General features: G+C 35.3%; 1 protein-coding gene and 1 pseudogene across 1 annotated transcript in view; one reads left to right on the plus strand and one right to left on the minus strand.

The window, feature by feature from the left end:
- LOC135200004 (glycogenin-1-like) overlaps nt 1-5,012 on the minus strand; it is a 247,778-nt gene extending 242,766 nt beyond the window's left edge. Inside the window, exon 1 of the mRNA XM_064228206.1 lies at nt 4,894-5,012. Coding sequence (XP_064084276.1) covers nt 4,894 — 1 coding nt within the window. The 5' untranslated portion in view covers nt 4,895-5,012. The remainder of the gene's footprint in view (nt 1-4,893) is intronic.
- Nucleotides 1-18,560, plus strand: part of LOC135200003 (CTP synthase 1-like) — a 155,460-nt pseudogene that overhangs the window by 100,679 nt on the left and 36,221 nt on the right.

Raw genomic sequence — 18,560 nt, forward strand, 5'->3', positions numbered from 1 at the left:
CAAACCTTTGAAGAGAGAGAAAAAAAATTGAAAGTTCGCAGTTTGCCATGGCCTTGAGTGCAGCCTATGTCATCGCTAAACACGATCATTAGCATAAATTTATTCAAGAACTGCTGGTCCAGTCTCTTTAAAAGATAAAAGAAATAAACACGTAAAATGCGAATAAAGACGATTCTTTTGGGGCAAGCACTAATGGAAGTATGTGTGTTATTTAGCATACAGTAATAACTAATATCAAATTCCACAAGTGTGCAACATACCTTCCACAGGATCAATTAACACTCAATGTCCCATAAACAATTATCTATATGCTAAGTAAACAGATACACTCACTACCTATTTACGTAAGAGGTTGACACTTGTAGGTGTGAAGGAGAGCCCACGGAAGGCCCTAAGGGCCTAAGCCCTTAACCTGGCCCTAAGCCCAGTCCTCATAACATGCTTGCATTTTTGTCAATCTCGCCCTTCTCTCATGATAAATGCGATGTTTGCTAATACTCTACTATAAGACTATATATTCTTCTATTGCTTGGTACCATAAATCTAAACTTATTCTTTTATTACTATCAATAAAAATCCGTTATATTATCAATTTTCTTTCCCTATGCGACTCTCTCTCTCTCTCTCTCTCTCTCTCTCTCTCTCTCTCTCTCTCTCTCTCTCTCTCTCCTCTCTCTCTCATCACTAAACTGTGTAGATAAATTCAAATGCATACATACATAACGTATACAAGAACAACCGCAGATACTTATACAAAACAGGTGGGTCCTTGATATAATAAAGTGTTATCCAGAAACCAAGATGATTTAAGCATGTGAAGAGTGAAGCAAATAATTGTCAGTCTAACTAAGTAGATACAGATGGCTAATGTGAAGGCCAGGAGTTCTAGATGAATCAAGGCAAACAGTGATATACAAGAGGTGGAAAGTCATCCAAACACATCTTAGATATCCAATAAAAGGAAAACCTGACATTAAAACAATGACTCCATATTGACTGTCAGGTCCACTGACAGTCAATGAGGGCAGTCTAAAGCCAGGATACCAAAGATACATTTATCCCACTGAAATGAGTAAGAATTTCTTGACATGATAGTACCACTTCATTATTTGCATGACTACATTATTGTTATAATAATGGACTCATACACATGAAGCTACTTGTCAGAAAAGCTTTAACTGATGGCAACGCTTCTATGTACTGTATATTAAAATATTAAAATACAGACACAAAGTCATCAAATGTACAGCTATAGTAAAACATGAACAAAACAAACACACAACAGTATGAAAAAATAACACAATTAAGTATGTAAACACTGGCTAAATAAACAGAAAAAACAGATACAAAAGAACCTGGTACCATGTATCAAGCTGGAGCCCTGTCCTCAATATAATTCAGGCTTCATAAACTTTAATTCCAAGATCTATAACCAGTTTATCTTGCCAGCGAGCTGACCTCACTTTCCCAGAATTAGTAGGATACACAAAAGCAACAACTCCGTCGTTTGTGGATGTGCACAAACTCCTTAAATCTCTAGTTCCTGTAAATGCTCATTCTTAAATTAGTATTATACAAGAAGAAGCAAGTAATCAAGAACCAACAAATACAAAAAGCAGCCTACACTCAAATGAAAAATAAGAAAGATAATTTCAACAATAAAAGGAGTAACAAATCTATTAATCCATAAATCCTAAAAAAAAGCGTCCAAAACAAAAAAAAAAAATTTTTTTACTGCTTCAATTGCCTGTTTTGACAGGGTGATGACCGAGCCAGAGAGATAACAGATTTGAAGAAAATTGCAACCTTTGCCAAAACACTTAAGCTAGGTTGGTAAAAATGAGAGAGAGCCTATTGAGTCATGCACTGAAATCTAAACAATTTATCACCAAAGATTGTGAGCTATATCTGTTCCCATGTGAACTTGAACTAGGTGCTGGTTATTTAGATTGCCATTCAACTAACTTTACACACACACACACAAAAAAAGCCATATCATCAACAACGATTCTGCATCATGCTTTTATCCTATTATATCATGGCACTCAGTTACTGTGCATTACTTTAGAATCTTCAAAATTCTTATATAGTACAGTAATTAACACACATTCCTTCCTGACTTTTTGTAGACCATACATTTCTGCCCTCGATACATAGCTACATACTACAATTTAAAAGGACTAGGTGTCTTGTTACACAGTAAAGTAACAGTAAAATGTATATATTATAATGCAATAACTACATAGAAAAAGAGACCGCTATACCAATATACTATATCACCCAATAACTACATACAAAAATAGATCGCTATACCAATATACTATATCACCATGCTGAAGCATGTTCAATGATTATGGCTATGGAATAACCAGTCAAATGTATATCAATATAGTTAGATTGGTTAAAATGGAATTTTTTCCCTGAAATTCCTGTTCAATACTTTATCCATGTTAACAAATATTTTTCAAAATAAGTACCAGTTATAACATCAAGCTGCCCTACTATTTTCAGCAATGAATGGGTCATAAATACAACAAACAAGGAATTAAAACCAATGTAAGTGCCTGTCATCAAGACCACAACAATATCAGGGTATCAGCCTAACCTTACATCCTGTAATTATGCCTGAAGTAAAATTAAGGAATGGAGAAAAAGCAATCTAGCCTATAATGCACACCTTCCAGCATCAAGGAGTTGGATCATATAAATATGGTCATATAAATAGGAATTCTTGCGTAACTCTCTAGATGGCCAATACCAGTATACTAGTATACTAACACAAGCTATAAGCCAGGTCCATATAGTTTGAAATCTTAGCATTAGCTCGCTGCCTTCCAAGAATGACTTTTGCACATACTGTTTATCGATTCTTGCAGCATCCAGTCTATCCTCTGAAGGGTAGGCTAGCCTAAAAGCAAAGGACAGACTACCCTAAAAGCCAAGCCTTGGCTATATTGCAGTGTATTCGTACTTATTAGAAATTTGCAGTTTGTTTTGCTACAAAAAATGCACAAAATTATTACATATCAAAATGTGATAATAAAATATCAACAAACTCCTGGAACAGCAAGGCTAGAGTACCTTCTGTAACCTAACAACAGGATTTTCTTATGACAACATTTAACGTTTTATAACCTTTCCCATGATGTTTAATGGATCTTCACTGTGAAAATTAAGTACTATATTACTGTACAGTACTTACTTCCTAGAATCTTCTACAAGACAGTATTAATTTTATAACCATACTCTTTTTACATGGCAATTCTGTTTGATTAGCCTATTGCTTTTTTTTGTCTGTACCAATATAAGATATTCTATCCTTTACCTCTGGCATAAAACATATCACTGCAGAGCTGCGCTGTAATTTATACATGCAGTGTTACGCCATGTGTTCTTGAATATTCCCTTTCAACAGACTACTACTAAAATACCATTTGTTCTTCGGTGAATTACACCTATCAACACGTCATGATGCTTCCAAATGTTTCAATATCAAAATTTATAAAATTTGTGAAATATGGATCTCTCAGTTTACAACATGATTTGGACAGATTTGAAATTCTTTGCCATAGAAAAATTTCTCTAACATGTTGAGAAAAATTCCTTCAACATGTTACATTACAGAGAAATTTTACCTTTACGGTTATGCCTCAGAAAAGTAAAATATTTCTAAATAATAAGCCTTTACGGGTCTACACGTTTGGTTTTTGTACTACGCTAACAGATTAATAAATACGCTAAGACAAATTGGTGGTATACTCAACTTTTCCCATATCTGGTCCTATAGACCTCGATATGGCCTATCATCATGTGAAGTCTAAGCTGATCTGTATCTTCAATATTTACCTTCATAGGATGGGTTAGTAAGTAGGTGAAGTTTTTACTTTTATGATTGCGATGGGATCATCGCAAATTTGATAGGCCTACACTTCTACTGGAAAATGCTTTGTTAAAAGCCATTAAAAGATCTTTTGCCTGGTAGCCTATCGAAGGGAATCTGGGGTTAGGTAAGGTTAGGTTGTGAGGCTCAAGTCAAATAGTAACGGTTCCTCTCTCCTATTTACCAGCACATGGCATCCTAAATTGGGTTAGGGTAATAAGGCTGCATACCTCTTATCGTATCTTCCCCCCATCCCCGTCCCCACCGACACCCTGGTTTCCCACGATAGGCTACTTATAGGCTAGGCTACAAAATTTTAATAGGTAACTTTTAACAATATTTAAATACAATGGAAGTGTAGGCTCATCAAAATTGCAGGAATCTCATTAAAATAGTAAAAATAAAATTTGCCAGTTTAATAGGCTAACTCCTACTGATGTACGTATATTAAAAGATACGGCCTACCTAAGACTTTGCACGACCCCAGGCCTACCCTAGGCCTATACGATCAGATACCTATGGTGGAAAGATTAGCATAAAAATAACTTTCCCTAGTCTAGCCTATTTAGGAATTAACATTCCTTCTTTTAATGTAAATAATAAAAATATGGCCTAGCCGTGACTTCACACGACCATAGCCTATCCTAGGCCTACAAGATCAGATAGGAGGAAAGTTTTGTCAAATCTCTAGTTTGTCGTGGACTAATTTTATTAATGTATCGGGTCTAGTAGTTTAAAACCAAGCGTGCTGACCGTTATCGATTTATTATTTTTTAATATTTTTACTTTTTTGAGGCCTAGTCGCCTCGTGTCCTATAGGCCTAAGTAGGTCTACCGGATCCCATACGACCGAACAGCAGCTGACCGTAACATTAAAAGAACATTTCTAATATCTATAACAAATGTCACCTTTCGCCGCCCGGCTTATCAATAGCATCGAGAACCATCCGAAGCATTAATGAGTGTATAATGAAAACAAACAAAAAAAATATAATGGAAATCGACACACTTACTCTTCAGAGGTATTCCGGTAAGAGCACCAATTTGACGTATTTGACCTTGAGCTGATCCCACTCCCAGCGGTTTCGAGAGTGAGTCGTCTACAGGAATGGATGGAGGGTTTTCGCGTGACGTCATCAACCCGTCTGTCACGTTTGTTACTGGTTTAAAACGTTAACTTTTATTTTAGTAAAATGATTAATTTTTACTTGATTTTGCTATACATTTTTTATTTATTTTAAGTAATAAAGTCACAAATACGTCTGTCACTTTCTTTCTGGTTTAAAACATTGAATTTTTTTAGTCGAATTGTTAATTTTTACTTGGTTTTTGCTGTACATTTTGGATTTGTTTTAATCAATAATATCATCAACCCGTCTGTCACGTTTGTTTCTGGTTTAAAACGCTAACTTTTTTAGTCGAATTATTAATAATTACTTGTTTTTTGCTGTACATTTTGGATTTATTGTAAGCAGTAAGGTCATCAAACCGTCTGTAAAGTTTGTTTCTGGTTTAAAACGTTAACTTCTTTTTAGTCAAATTGTCAAATTATTAATTCTTACTTGTTTTTTCTGTACATTTTGGCATCTTTAGTCCAAGTAATAAAGGCATCGACCGTCTGCAAGTTTGTTTCTGCTTTAAAACGTTAACTTTTTAGTCGAATTATTATTTTTCACTTGTTTTTTGTTGTATATTTTAGATTTTAAACGATTGTCGGGAGGAAGTGGCATGTTTATTCTAAGCAATAAAGGCATCAACCCCGTCTGTCACGTTTGTTTCTGGTTTAAAACGTTAACTTTTTAGTCGAATTATTAATTTTTACTTGTTATTTTCCTGTACATTTTGGATTAATTGTAAGCAATAGTCATCAACCCGTCTGTCATGTTTTTTTTTTTTTTTTTTTTTTTTTTTTGTTTTTTTTTTTTTTGGATTTTCAACGATCGTGAAAAGGCAGTGGCATCTTTATTCCAAGCGATAAAGTCATCACCCCCCTGTCACGTTTGTTTCTCGATTAAAACATAAACTTCAGTCAAACTGTCATTTTTTCCTTGTTTTTTCTGTACTTTTTGGATGTTCAGTGGTCGTGAGGAGGAAGTGGCTTTTTTATTCTAAGCAATAAGATTGTTCAATAATCATTTACTAAAAAAAATCTCTAAAATAGAAAGCACACACACACACAATGTTTACATGGTAGGCCAATCTGATCGATTCGGGATTTCAAATGCAGACATGCCAACCTGAAAAAATAGGGCGGAAAGTGGAATTTCATGGGATCTGCGTTTTAGTGTGTACTTTGAAATTAGTAGTACTACAAAAGTTCATGTGAGCCATGGAAGAATTTAACAATCTGCGAACAATTTTTGTTATGATACTTGAAGCACTGGTGAAACACACGGAACATTGACTGATTTTGAGTTAGGTCAGAAATATGAGAGTCATTGAACTCGAAATGATATTTGACTTGACATGATTTTATATTGTGCTACACTAGAAACCGAAATGAAAATAGCACTCCCTGTAGAAATACCATAGCCTGACGAGAGAGAGAGAGAGAGAGAGAGAGAGAGAGAGAGAGAGAGAGAGAGAGAGAGAGAGAGCAAGCAAGCGTTACAGAATCAATACTTGTCAGTGACATCAGCAATAATGACAAGGTCTAGCATGGATACATTATAATACGGCACATATGAAGGGGGCGATATAGAATGTCAACCATATGGTTAAAAATAGAATATAACTTCCTAATGAACTGTCTTACTTATAACAATTTTAAAAGTAAATACCATGTAGTGGCCGGGGTTATTATAAAAAGCCTCATATCACGATAAAGATCGCATTATTGCCATGTTTCATCTGTTTTCGTAAAAAAATTGCAGATTCCTTCATATTTAAACGTTGTAGCCTATCGTGTTAGGGAGGCTATGTTGGAAATGTGCAGCATTCCTAATTTTTATGGATGTTATAGAAATTATGGTGTTAACTAAGAAATAAATAAAAGTTACAAATCCAGACAATCAATCAAATATATAGTGCTGAAAACACTAGTATACTCGTATGTTGTTTGCTGTAGGTCGTACCCCTTCATCAGAAACCTATTCTCAACGGATTATATCAAAAGGTTGGAGATCCACATCCAAAGAAGATGGAACTATATGAAAACAGTGAAGAAGAAGAAAAAAAATACGACGAAAGAGGAAACATGCTACCCTCGTGATGCTATAGGAAATTCAAAATGAGATTAAAAAATCCAAGTAGGAAGAGTCAGATTAAATACGTTAGAGGTAAATGATATATTATGCAAAGATTGTTTACCAAATAGAGGAAAAATCGAAAATTTACAATTCCTACTACTTCAGCTTAGTAGATTCTGATTCGTGCAACAGTCATATCATGAATGAAAGAACGAAATCATACTTATTATTTTCTCCTTTATATGTCTGTGTAGAGAGGGAATTAAAAACGAAAGGAATATACTGAAACTACAAGCAACAATTAAGAAATCACACAAATAAAGAATTGCTCAGGGAACAAGACAGAAACAGGAGCCGTTGTAGGTGATGGTTAGCAAATAAAACTACTGCTAATACTACTACGAGTACAACTATGAAAATCCGAAAACGTAAGCATAGTTCTGATTTAGCTTAAATATTGCTTAAAGATATTTGTTAAGAATGAATCAAGATGTGAATCGGTTCACATACTCTTAGGCCTTACTTTAAATGTCACTAACTACTTAACTAACCTAGGCAGAGTTGTACCACGTGTGTAGCAAAGTTAGACGTACTCTAGGACATGCACGTAGGTAGGCTAGTTAAGACAGGTAACCTAGAATGGCTAATATATTAAGATCTGATTTAAAGAAAAAGCAGGATAACAAAGAGGAAGGATGGTTCATAAGTAAGGGAGAGCTGAAGAGAAGAGAAAACTTTCAGACGACTAGAATGCTCTAAAAAGGAAATCCAGGGAATATAGATAGCTAGAAAACAAAATAATTGTTAGAAGTGTAAATGAGTTAGAGTAGGAAAATGTGAAAGTAGATAGAATTGTAAATAATTTAGAGATAGGGAGTAATAATTTTTCAATTTTTTTATGAGTGTAAATAAATTAGATTTAGGAGAAAATAGAATATAGGTAGTATGGTATAGTAGTAATGTTAAAAGAGCTCTGAGGAAGGAAGTAGAAGAAGGGAAATTGGTTTAGGGCAGGTAGGTGAAGGAAGTAACTTCAGTAACAATCTTAGACTACCTATTAGACCTAGAAGAAAAAAGTGGTTTGCAAAAGATAGATAAATGGTTAGACGGTAGAAGCAATTTTGTAAATAGAGAAAGTGAAAAATTAGTGAGCAAGACAGAAGATCTATCAGAAATCTTGAAATAAAGCTTATAAACACCCAAGGACTGACAAAACAAAAGCAAAAATAATCGAGCTAGTGGAAATAACAAAAGAAAACACAATTATGTGCATCACAGAAACAAACCTTAAACAGCAAAAATTACTATTCCCAACAAGCTCAGAGTGGTAGACTCAATGAGAGATGAAGACGACACCAAAGGAGGAGGCCAACTAATAATGTATAGAACCAAAGGAGAGATCCAGATAGAAAAAGAAAAGTTGGAACAGAAAGACATTCTAATAGTAAAGGTTAACTATAGAACAACAATATTCAACATAATTCTGGTCTACATGTCAACTAGTGATAAAGAAAGAAATAAACAAATAATAAGTGCCTTACATGTAGCCATAGAGAAAATCCACAGACCTGCTATGATAGTCCTTGGGGATTTCAATGGGCACTTAGGTTTCATAGGGACACAAGAAACTTGATCAAAATGGAAAATATGTTATGGACCTAATGGAAAAAAAATATGACCTAAACGCTATTAAATGGAGATCCCAGCTGCAAAGGAGAGATAACCTGGAGTAGAGGAGATCAGAACAGTGCTATAGACTTTGCCCTAGTCAACCAAAATATGTATAAAAAAATATGAATGTATGGAGATAGACGAGGGAAAATATGAATATGATCTATCAGACCATCACCTCATAAAGGTCCAATTCAAATGAACACTAAAGTAAGGAAAACATTGCAGAAATGAAACAAAAGAAATCAAATATTTGAAAGTTACAGAAGAGTCTACCAGGAAATACCTTGAATATATAGAGTTTAAAGTAAGCCAACAAGACAGAAAAGGAGATCTAACCCAGTAGGAAGAAACAATGAGTGAGCAAAAACAAATACTTAGAGAAGATAATCAAAAGAAGGTTAAAGACAGGAAAGCAAGAAGAAATAGAACCAGTATGGGTCAACGAAGAAATAAAGAAAGAAAATATGCCAAAGAAGGGTATATAACAAATTAAAAAGGAAAGCCACAAAGAATAGAAGAAAAAAGATACTATGAAGAAGCATATCTTAAAATAAACAAAAACAAAAAGTACAGATAATATAAAGAAAGCATATGAAAGATTATGAAGAAAAGATTAGAAATGAGATAATGAATGATAAAAAAACAGACACAGGAAAATCTGGGAATATATAGACATGCTGAGAGGAAAAGACCACATCAGAAAAAGAATGGATAAGAATATTCGATGAAAATAAGCAAGGAGATTGAAGGACGAAACCCTAGGGAAAAGAGCTGGTAAAAGAATTCTGGGAAACAATTATACCAAAAAGAAGAAACAAAATAGGAGAGATAGGAATGAAAGCAAGAAAGAACAGTACAAACATGACATGGAAGAAATAGTGAAAAGATTAGGACAGCAGATGAAATGCCATATATCTTTAAGGGAACATATGCATGGAGTGTAGACTCAACAGAGACAGAGATCAGACCATGGAAGAAATCAACATAACAGAAGAAGATGTAAAAAATAAAACAACTTGAGAAAAATGAATTAGACAAATATAGCACCAGGACCAGATGGAATGAAGCCAGTACTGTTCAAATTACTATTACAAAGTAACAACCTTCAAAAAGAATTGGAAGAATGTTTAAATAACATACTGAAGGGCAGGAAAAACGCAGAAAAGCTGGTTTAAGTCAAAAACAACACTTACGCCCAAAAAACAAAACCCCACAGTCAAAGATCTAAGGCCAATTGCTCTAACAAATGCATCATATAAAATCTTTCATGGGGATCCTGAGAACCAAAATAGAAAAACATTTTAGAAATATAGGAAAAATGAATGAACTACAATCAGGCTTTACCGCACAAAGGAGAGGAATCGATAATTTATATATCTTACATACTGCATACAAGAGACTACAGAAGAAAGGACCCATTATTTGTAGTATCAATAGACTTCCAAAAAGCATTTGACTCGGTTAATAGGAAAAAGCTCATTGAGGTCATGATGAAATACAGACTACATGCAGAAGTAATAAATACAGTTGCAAAGATATATACAAATGACGTAACAAGCCTATGCCTTAACAATACAGAACAAAAAGAACTAAACGTAACCAATGGAATAATACAGGGATGCAATGGCTCAACCATATTCTTTCTATTATAACGTACTTGATAACAGAAAAATTAGAAAATACAACAGAAGGTTTCAGAAATTAAGTAATAAGGATAGTGGCACTACTATATGCAGACGACAAATTAATACTAGGGCACACACTAGAAGAAATAACAAAATCAATAAAAACCCTTATGGAAATCGCAAGTGAATGTGGCCTAAGCATAAACAAGGACAAGAGTAACATACTAATATACAACGACTGGTACAGTATCGATGATGTGGAGAATATGGAACACATAGAAGGAATAAAAATAGTTAAGAATATTAAATACCTAGGAGTAACAATCAACAACATGAAAGACTGCTTCAGAGAACAGATAAAAAGGGCCCAAATTAAAGCAAAGCAGATGGCAAATATGGCTAATGCAGTCATCAATAAAAGCTGTAGCAGGGTAAAAATAGGAAAATTGTACTGGAAAGGACTAGCGATGCCTTCATTCATGTATGCGATGGAAGTCATAAAACTTGACAGGAAAACAATAAATGAATTGCAGAAGATAGATAATAAAGTATACAGAGCAATATTGAAAGCGCCAAGTTACACAGCAAGTTGTGCGTTAAGATCTGAAATAGGGCCGGCCTCTTCCTGCCAATCTAGAGATATCAAGAATAAACTTTTCTACCTGAAACATACACTAAAGAATGGTGGAAATAGGCTCCTATATGAGATAACAATGGAATCAGTATTGAAAACAAAAAAAGAAAAAAAACCCCCTGGATAATGCAAGTAAAAGAGTATATGAAAGAACTAAACATAAACTTAAGTAAAATTGAAGCAGTTAAAGACAAACAGTTAAGAGAAATAATAAACAATTGGGGGACAGAAAAATATGGCAGAAAGAAATGAATGATTTGGCAAAAAGTCAACATTAAGAATCTACAGAAAATATAAAGAAAGCATAAGAGAAAAAATCTGGTATGATAACACTGAAAAAACAATGCTGATCAGTAGGGCCAGACTAGGTATACTAGGATTAAATGATAGAAATAGGATAAAAGGAGAAGATACAAAATGTTTATACTGTGAGGAACAAAATGAAAATTTAGAACATTTCTTACTTTACTGTCCAGCATACAATGAAATTAGAAATAGATATAGCTTTATGCAGCAACCATACAAGAAAATAAAGAGGAATTAGTAGCAAATATAATCTTATTGGTAGTACTAATGAGGGAGGAAGTGAGAATAGGAAAGATTTTATAAAAGAAATTGGTATTTCAGAGAGAAGAAGCTCAACAAAGCAAACACAAACAAAGGAGGAATAAAAGCGAAGGGAGGCGTTTCAAGGCATATCCCACCCACATACTACTACTACACTTTTTAGCTTAAATCCGCCTTCTTTGAGACTGTTCTTTGGAGACCTATTCGCAAATGGTAACATGCAGCCAAGTGTAGAAAATAGGTAATGAAACTGAGAAGTTTTAGGCTAAGCTGTCAAGTGGACTACCTAGTAGCCTATACTCTGTTTTTTTTCATCTGTCCATCCGCCTGTGGTGTTTTTGTATGCTAATACTGCGTCCCGGGCTTTAGATAGTTACGCTATTTGTAAGTTTTAGGTAAATAAAAGGATATCTGGGTGTGCATTTGCAACTGAAAAGTGTTTTAATAATTTACTGTATGCGAATTACACCGTTAATATTTGAAATAGGATATTATTTAATAAAGTTGATGTAAGCTGAATGTAACTATCTAAAGCCCGGGCCGCAGTGTTACCATACAAAAACACCACAGGCGGATGGACAGATGAAAAAAAACAGAGTATAGGTACCCTAATACCCACTAGGCTAACCTACCTAGCTAGGTACTAAGTTCCTACTATATTTCTCGACCTTTCATTTTTCTTTTTTTTCATAATTTACACCTACTGTTGTATTGGTTCACTTGCTTTTGGTTTATCCCACCAAAAACTCAGGTTCCTCACTGTTGCCCCATACTACTAGGTATTTGTCAGATACCTATACTCTCCACTGTCCATCCTGTCCATGCCTGGTGTTTTTGTATGGTAACACTGCGTCTCGGGCTTTAGATACCTAGTTGCATTCAGCTTACATTCAACGATTATAATAATATCCTATTTCGAATATTAACGGTGTAATTCGCATACAGTAAATTATTAAAACACTTTTCAGTGGCAAATGTACACCCAGATATCCTTTTATTTACCTAAAACTTACACATTGCGTAACTATCTAAAGCCCGGGACGCAGTGTTACCATACAAAAACACCACAAGCGGATGGACAGATGAAAAAAAACAGAGTATAGGTGTAAACGACCGAATGGTGACATAGGCTAGCAGTCACCTCTCAGAACGCGGCCACATCCTGAAAAAGCTCTTGAATTAGGTATTAAGAGGAACGTATAGAGGTCTCTCTCGGTGTGCCGCCAGGATGGACCACAACTCTTACCTAACCAATGCTCATGGCAGTGAATTCAAGTACTTTTTCGGGAAGGTGGTCACATTTTGGGATTGGTGGCCGCTATTCTGCCACTCGGTCATTTACCCTAGGTGTAATGAAAATGCAAAAACCACCAGTAGTGACCAAAAATCATAAAAAATGGATAAACAACAGAAAAAAATATAGTATGGTTTTTGTGTTTGATGAAGAGCAGCCTTAGCCATGTTAGATATCTGCAACTTATAGCTTTTAGTTGGAACTTTCCAGGCAAAGGCCAGATTAGTCTAGTGTTTGGTATTGAAGCCTGGGACATACTTAGCAGATGAACAAAAATGATAGATTCATGTGGATAGGCCATGTAATAGAAAAATATAATAAATGTAGTATTTGCATCTGCAAAAGAACAAGGTTTCAGTGTTGTAATTATTTATTAAGAAGAGGAAAATCCATTGAAATTGTGAGGAATGTTTTCCTGCATACTTTGTCATCTTGTAATTTGGATTTACTTAAGTGTAACAAGTTACCATAAAGATGACATTGCTCTTGTTCCTCATCTTGCAGCCAAAGATCATGATTCGGCCTAATGTGGAATCTTGTAGTAAATATGTACAGTACATAGTGTGTTTTATGTTCTCAAAATCCCTTTTTTTTGCGGGGGGGGGATATTATGTTCTATTCCTAAATGTTTTTTCTATCCCTAAGTCATTCTTCATCCTTTATTTAAGCATAAAATGTTTTAAGAAATCATGAACAATTTTAGCTGTGGTTATAATAATGAATAAAGTTATAATGAAAGCAAATGGAACAATTTGGGAATGTAATTGAATTGAGTGGTTGGTGTTAAGAAATAATTTAGGAAAAGAAGTAGCAAGGTTTAGTGACACCTTAATGGTTTTGAGAACACTTTGCCAGTGAAAGATGTATAAAGTGGATACCATGCATCTTTATGCTGTACAATTTACAGTTTAGAAACAGTTGAAATCTGAGATGAAATTACATGCCTCTATGGCAGAATGTAACCATCCATGTTGGAACTGAATTGTAAATTGTATTATTAATATTTGAACTGGTGTTCATTTTTCTTGTTAAACTATTTTATGTATGATTAAATTGTTTTTCTTGCCTGCATGCTAGCATGCTTTTCTCCAGTAAATTTTCAGAATGCTGTTAGCTTTTAGTGAAGCACATAAATTAACCATTATATTTTGGTTGGTACTAATTGCAGCATCTCTGCCATCAGTAGAGAATCAGAGGCTGCTGCTCTTATTATTGATATTTTTATATTTTGCATAACAGTGATTACTTGGTCATCATATTAGAACAATAAACCATTTACTGTATACGTATGTTTTTCCTTGTTTTCTTTTCCGAAGGGTAATTTATTTATTTAGTCTAAATTTACAGATGACCAGAATGGTGACATTTCATTGCTTGAAGACCCAACATTCAAGAAATTGGATAGAGCTTGGTTGACTCTAATGCTTCAGTGTACTACTTGGGAGCATCTGTTAAATCTTTTGGAGAAAAAGTGCTTCGTTCAAGGATCCACATTTGTGATTTATGTATCAAGCCTATTCTGATGTAGCGGATGGTAAGCTTTGTATTTTATAGTCATTAGTAAGGTGTACTTTATCATAGTTATGATTGTGTTGGTATTGTTTATGTGTTTAGAAGCTTTGCTTGAATACAAGTTTTCATTAGTTTTGTAAACATCTTTCCTCAAATGTCTTTCTGTTTACAGCTGAAAATCTTTGGTTTGAAAGAGTAAAAAGTTAGTTGAATTGATAATAGTGCTTTTCTAATTAACAGGATCTCTAGTAAAATGCTGATGTGTTTTTAGAGGAACCATGTTTGAGGCTGTCACTGAGCATTGAAAATCTTATTTGCTGCAACATTTATTTTCAAACTGAAGTAAGGTATCTGTTGGAAAAAGTTGGCTTGACGTTCCACTGCTAGCTCTTGCAGGTAAGTTCCACTTTGATCTCAAATAAAAGTTATACAAAAGTTACCATAGACCAGTATTATGTTACAGGGTTGACAAATGTGATTTTCATACAACAAACAGACCTCAGATTCTAATCACCCCATAATGGCCGATAAAAGTGGAATAGACCAACTTAGCAAAGCAGATTTTTCTGTTTCACCTACCTTGTAATTTTACTGTTATCCTCCTACCTAACCATCCAGCCTCTATAGCTGTGCCTTTGGTTAATTTTCTTTTCTCACTAGAGATTCAGATCCTTCAGTGGGACAAATGGGCATCTAGAGATGTCATACATTTAACATCACTCTTACCATTATGGAAGACTTGTAAGTGTATGGAAGGTGTAGAGAAGGGGGGAGGGAGGAGGAGAGGTCATTGTTTGGAAGAGGAACCCCCCTCCAGAAGGACTTCAGGTATCAAGGACCTATCTGGGGTTAATTCTCCTCTTCATTTTTTACTGGCACTGTCTAGGGTTACTTAGCCTCTTTGTTTTTTTACTGGCACTAGGACAAGCTTGAGAGGTCACGGACCCCTGTAGTACAATAAAACTGTCCAGAGACATTTGTTTTCTGGCATCTCTTTAAAATTTGCCTAAAGTGGAACACGTTATCATTAAGATGTTGGAGATACAGATTACAGTTGTCTTTGTTGGATGATAACTCTCCACAAAAATCTTATACATCACTCCGCTTTGCAAAACTGTCCTTAATCACTGAAGTAGTCACATTATGTATGCCCGTTTGCTTTTTGAATTTTACAAACCAGCTTCTGCTGTTCACTAACAGCAGCCCTTGTTGGCATTTTCTTACTGAGATCAGCATGCAACACCCTCCAACACTTTGCTACAAGCTCTTTCTTGAATTCTATAGTGTTTCTTGCCACTTTTACAAAAGGGCTGACATTTGGAACTTTCTTTGGTCCCATGATGGCTTATTTAGCAGTTGCACTAAAAAAAAAAGGTACAAAAAACAGTGAACACAAAAGTAGAAGTTGGTCACGAGAGAAAAACAAGATATCCTGTGTTGGGCTCTCTGTTTGGGGCCTAGACATGAGGTGGGCCCTGGAAGGAGCGTTTTCTGGTGTACGAAATCTGAAGATTATGTATGAAACCCAAGTCAAAAACAAAAATTTTTCAGAAAAAGTCTACAAAACCGAGTTGTACAAAAACCAGGGCGTACGCAATTGAGGTTTGACTATATTTATGTAAAGTATAAATATTTGTATGAAACTACATGATGCATGTACATATCTACTGGCATGCATTCACCTATAGTGTATTTATAGAAATTATATCTTGGCTACCAAGTGAGTACGTACTTTACGCTGTTTCTTCCTCTTTACCTATGTTATCAAAGTTGTTATACACAAGTTTGATGAACTTCAGGGAGTGATCAGTTGGCAGTAATTACTGTATGACTATTGTTGTTGGTTCATGATATTTCCTAGGTTTTGACTACTGTATTTTGTGACGAGGTGCCATCACTATTTAGAGGCATTAGATGAATATGTACCATTTGTGCTTTTGCCTTCTTCCTTTCTGTTTTTTATTCTTGTGTTTACAGTCAAGTGCATATAAAAGTGTTTTTTTATTATTTTTATTTTTCAACAATAAAGAAGCTTCAAAACTCTACCGTCACTATAAGGACAAAACATAGTAGCTACTCTGTAAGGTCCTTGAAGATGTTTTCATTTGATATGCCTCTCCCTAAGAACCAGTCATCTTGAGGCTTTTCTTACTAAATTTACTCTGTGTTTAAGTGATATTGAAATGGCTGTACACATACTTCAGATAACATACACATTTGGGGTGGAGAATATCCAGACAGGCTTTCCCATATATATTTTAGATAGATACCAGGGGTGAATTCACCAAACCCAGCTAGAGCCTCAGTGGTGTGATCGGTATGGTGGCCGCAAGTTCAATGCTCGGGCATTCGATTGAGTTAGAGATGTGTATTTCTGGCGATAGAAGTTCACTCTCGACGTGGTTCGGAATTCATGTAAAGCCGTTGGTCCCGTTGCTAAATAACCGCTGGTTTCATACAGTGTAAAAACACCATACAAACCAAAACCAAACCCAGATAGTTTTATCATTCTCATCACCTAAGTAGCTTTTATCCTATTATGGAACATGGTGCCTTATCTGAAGAGTTGTACAAAGGCATTTTATAAGTTACCTACTATTTCTATCCTTACAGTGGTCTCCCTTTTAGAATGTGTTTCTTGCATGTAGAGAGCCATTATGACAACATCTAACTACTTATCCTACTCCTGACAGCCTTTATGATGATATAATTCAGGACTAATTCAAATCAGTATTGGTGCTGCCTTTAGGCTTGTTTTTGTGAGCCTTATATGACCTTTCTGGCGTATGCACTGAGTAGTGGTCTGGTACCTTTCTTGTTTTTAGTCTTCATTATTGTCGTAATTTTTTATAAGAGTGGTCTGGCACCTTTCTTGTTTATGTCTTCTTTTTTGACATAATTTTTGATAAAAAAAAAAAAAATCATAGATACAGGTAATGTAGTGTGCAGATAATGCTGCTATTTTGGAAGTCATGTGGTACTTTTATCATGTGAAATGAAGTTGTTGGTAGCATATTAGAGACCTGAAATGGAGTATCAGGTTAACTTCAGCAAAAACCTAAGGCTAAGGCCCCACCGAATCCGGCGCGGCGCGTGGCGTGCGTGCAACACGGGCTATCCGTCTACAAGCGTCTTCCGTCTTCTGCGAGTGTGGCCCACCAGACACAGTGACGGTTATAAGACGGACAATTCAAACTTCAGCAGTAGTTGCCGTTATGAAGGGAGAGCGCGAGGTTTTCCTGACTCGGTGCTGTCAACCAAATTAGAGGCGTTGAACAGTAGGAAAATCTGGACTTATGACATAACTTTAGATGAGCAAAGAGTGGAGAATGAGCAAAACTTTCATAAGTTACGATAGCGTCCAGACAAGTTTTTTTTTAATATTGTCGGATGCCGCCGAAAACCTTTGACTTAATTCACTAGGGCATTATATCTCGATTATCAAAATTTGATACAAATACAGAAGATAATTATTAACGTAAGAAACTTGTAGTGTAGTAACTCTGAGGGAAGGATTACTGATTTCGAAATTAAAGTTGCACTTTATTTCATTTAATACAAAAATTAAGATACGTAGAATTGTGTGTGAACTGAACACTTTGATACAGGAACTTCTGAAACAAAGATATTTACATAAATGTATCCATTAGACTATAATAAAAAAAATACTTTAATCCTTTATCATAACCACAAAACAATCATCACATTTGATTATAACTCAAAGTTGGGCAGGTGGTTCAAATGCAGGTTGTTTTAGGTCTACCACAATTTTCTTCCTTCATGCGGAAGACGCACGTTCCAACGTGCGGCTAAAAACAAAATGTTTTGTTCCTTGTGCGTCTAGTCCGGTAACGCACCTGACGCCACGCACGCTCATGCGCCGTGTGGGGCCACTCGTGTTTTGAATACATAACAGTTGATCGAAACGCACAAAACGCGTAGCCGTGTTAGACGCACGCGACGCGCCGCGACGGATTCGGTGGGGCCTTAGCCTAAAACTCTGAATTTGCCCATCTCATACTGCCACATGGTTTGCTTTGTATAGACAACCAAGCTTAATTTATATGAATATTGATGTTATACTCTTGATACTTGTTCTCTACATTCAACTCAGAGCTTTCTTTTTCACATTTAAAGGTCATGTAATCTAATGATGTCAGGAAGGACACTTTTTTATTAGCCTTCA

The sequence above is a fragment of the Macrobrachium nipponense genome, chromosome 26 (genome assembly GCF_015104395.2).
Source record: "Macrobrachium nipponense isolate FS-2020 chromosome 26, ASM1510439v2, whole genome shotgun sequence".
Taxonomy (NCBI): domain Eukaryota; kingdom Metazoa; phylum Arthropoda; class Malacostraca; order Decapoda; family Palaemonidae; genus Macrobrachium; species Macrobrachium nipponense.